Here is a 264-nt window from a genome sequence, read left to right as displayed (position 1 = left end):
GGGGACGGCAGCGAAGCCCGGCCCTCCTGCCGGCGGCACAGGGCAGCGGGGCGCTGGGCTCCGGCGCAGGTTAACTAGGTCTGGGCTCTCGCTAGCGCACGGCGGCACTCCAGGCTCGCTGGGGCACCGCAGGAATTAAAATGCAGCTGACTGTTTGCTTCTTTTTGGGCTGCAGCGTTTTCTTAGCTGCAGGATACAACTCCTTTAGTAAGAGCGTGGAGACGATAGGCAAGAAGCAGTACCAGGGTCCGCACGGGGGCTGCA

At 62.9% G+C, this 264-nt stretch overlaps 2 protein-coding genes across 2 annotated transcripts in view; one reads left to right on the top strand and one right to left on the bottom strand.

Moving 5' to 3' along the window:
• MCPH1 (microcephalin 1) overlaps positions 1 to 264 on the bottom strand; it is a 324,796-nt gene that overhangs the window by 34,874 nt on the left and 289,658 nt on the right. The window lies entirely within an intron of this gene.
• ANGPT2 (angiopoietin 2) overlaps positions 141 to 264 on the top strand; it is a 46,410-nt gene continuing 46,286 nt past the window's right edge. Inside the window, 1 exon segment of the mRNA XM_009638764.2 lies at positions 141 to 264. This exon segment is cut by the window's right edge and continues 2 nt beyond it. Coding sequence (XP_009637059.2) covers positions 141 to 264 — 124 coding nt within the window.

Source organism: Egretta garzetta, unplaced genomic scaffold (assembly GCF_000687185.1).
Source record: "Egretta garzetta isolate BGI_Z169 unplaced genomic scaffold, ASM68718v1 scaffold415, whole genome shotgun sequence".
Lineage (NCBI taxonomy): Eukaryota > Metazoa > Chordata > Aves > Pelecaniformes > Ardeidae > Egretta > Egretta garzetta.
Note: the sequence above shows the minus strand (reverse complement) of the source record. Positions and strands in the feature narration are given on the sequence as shown.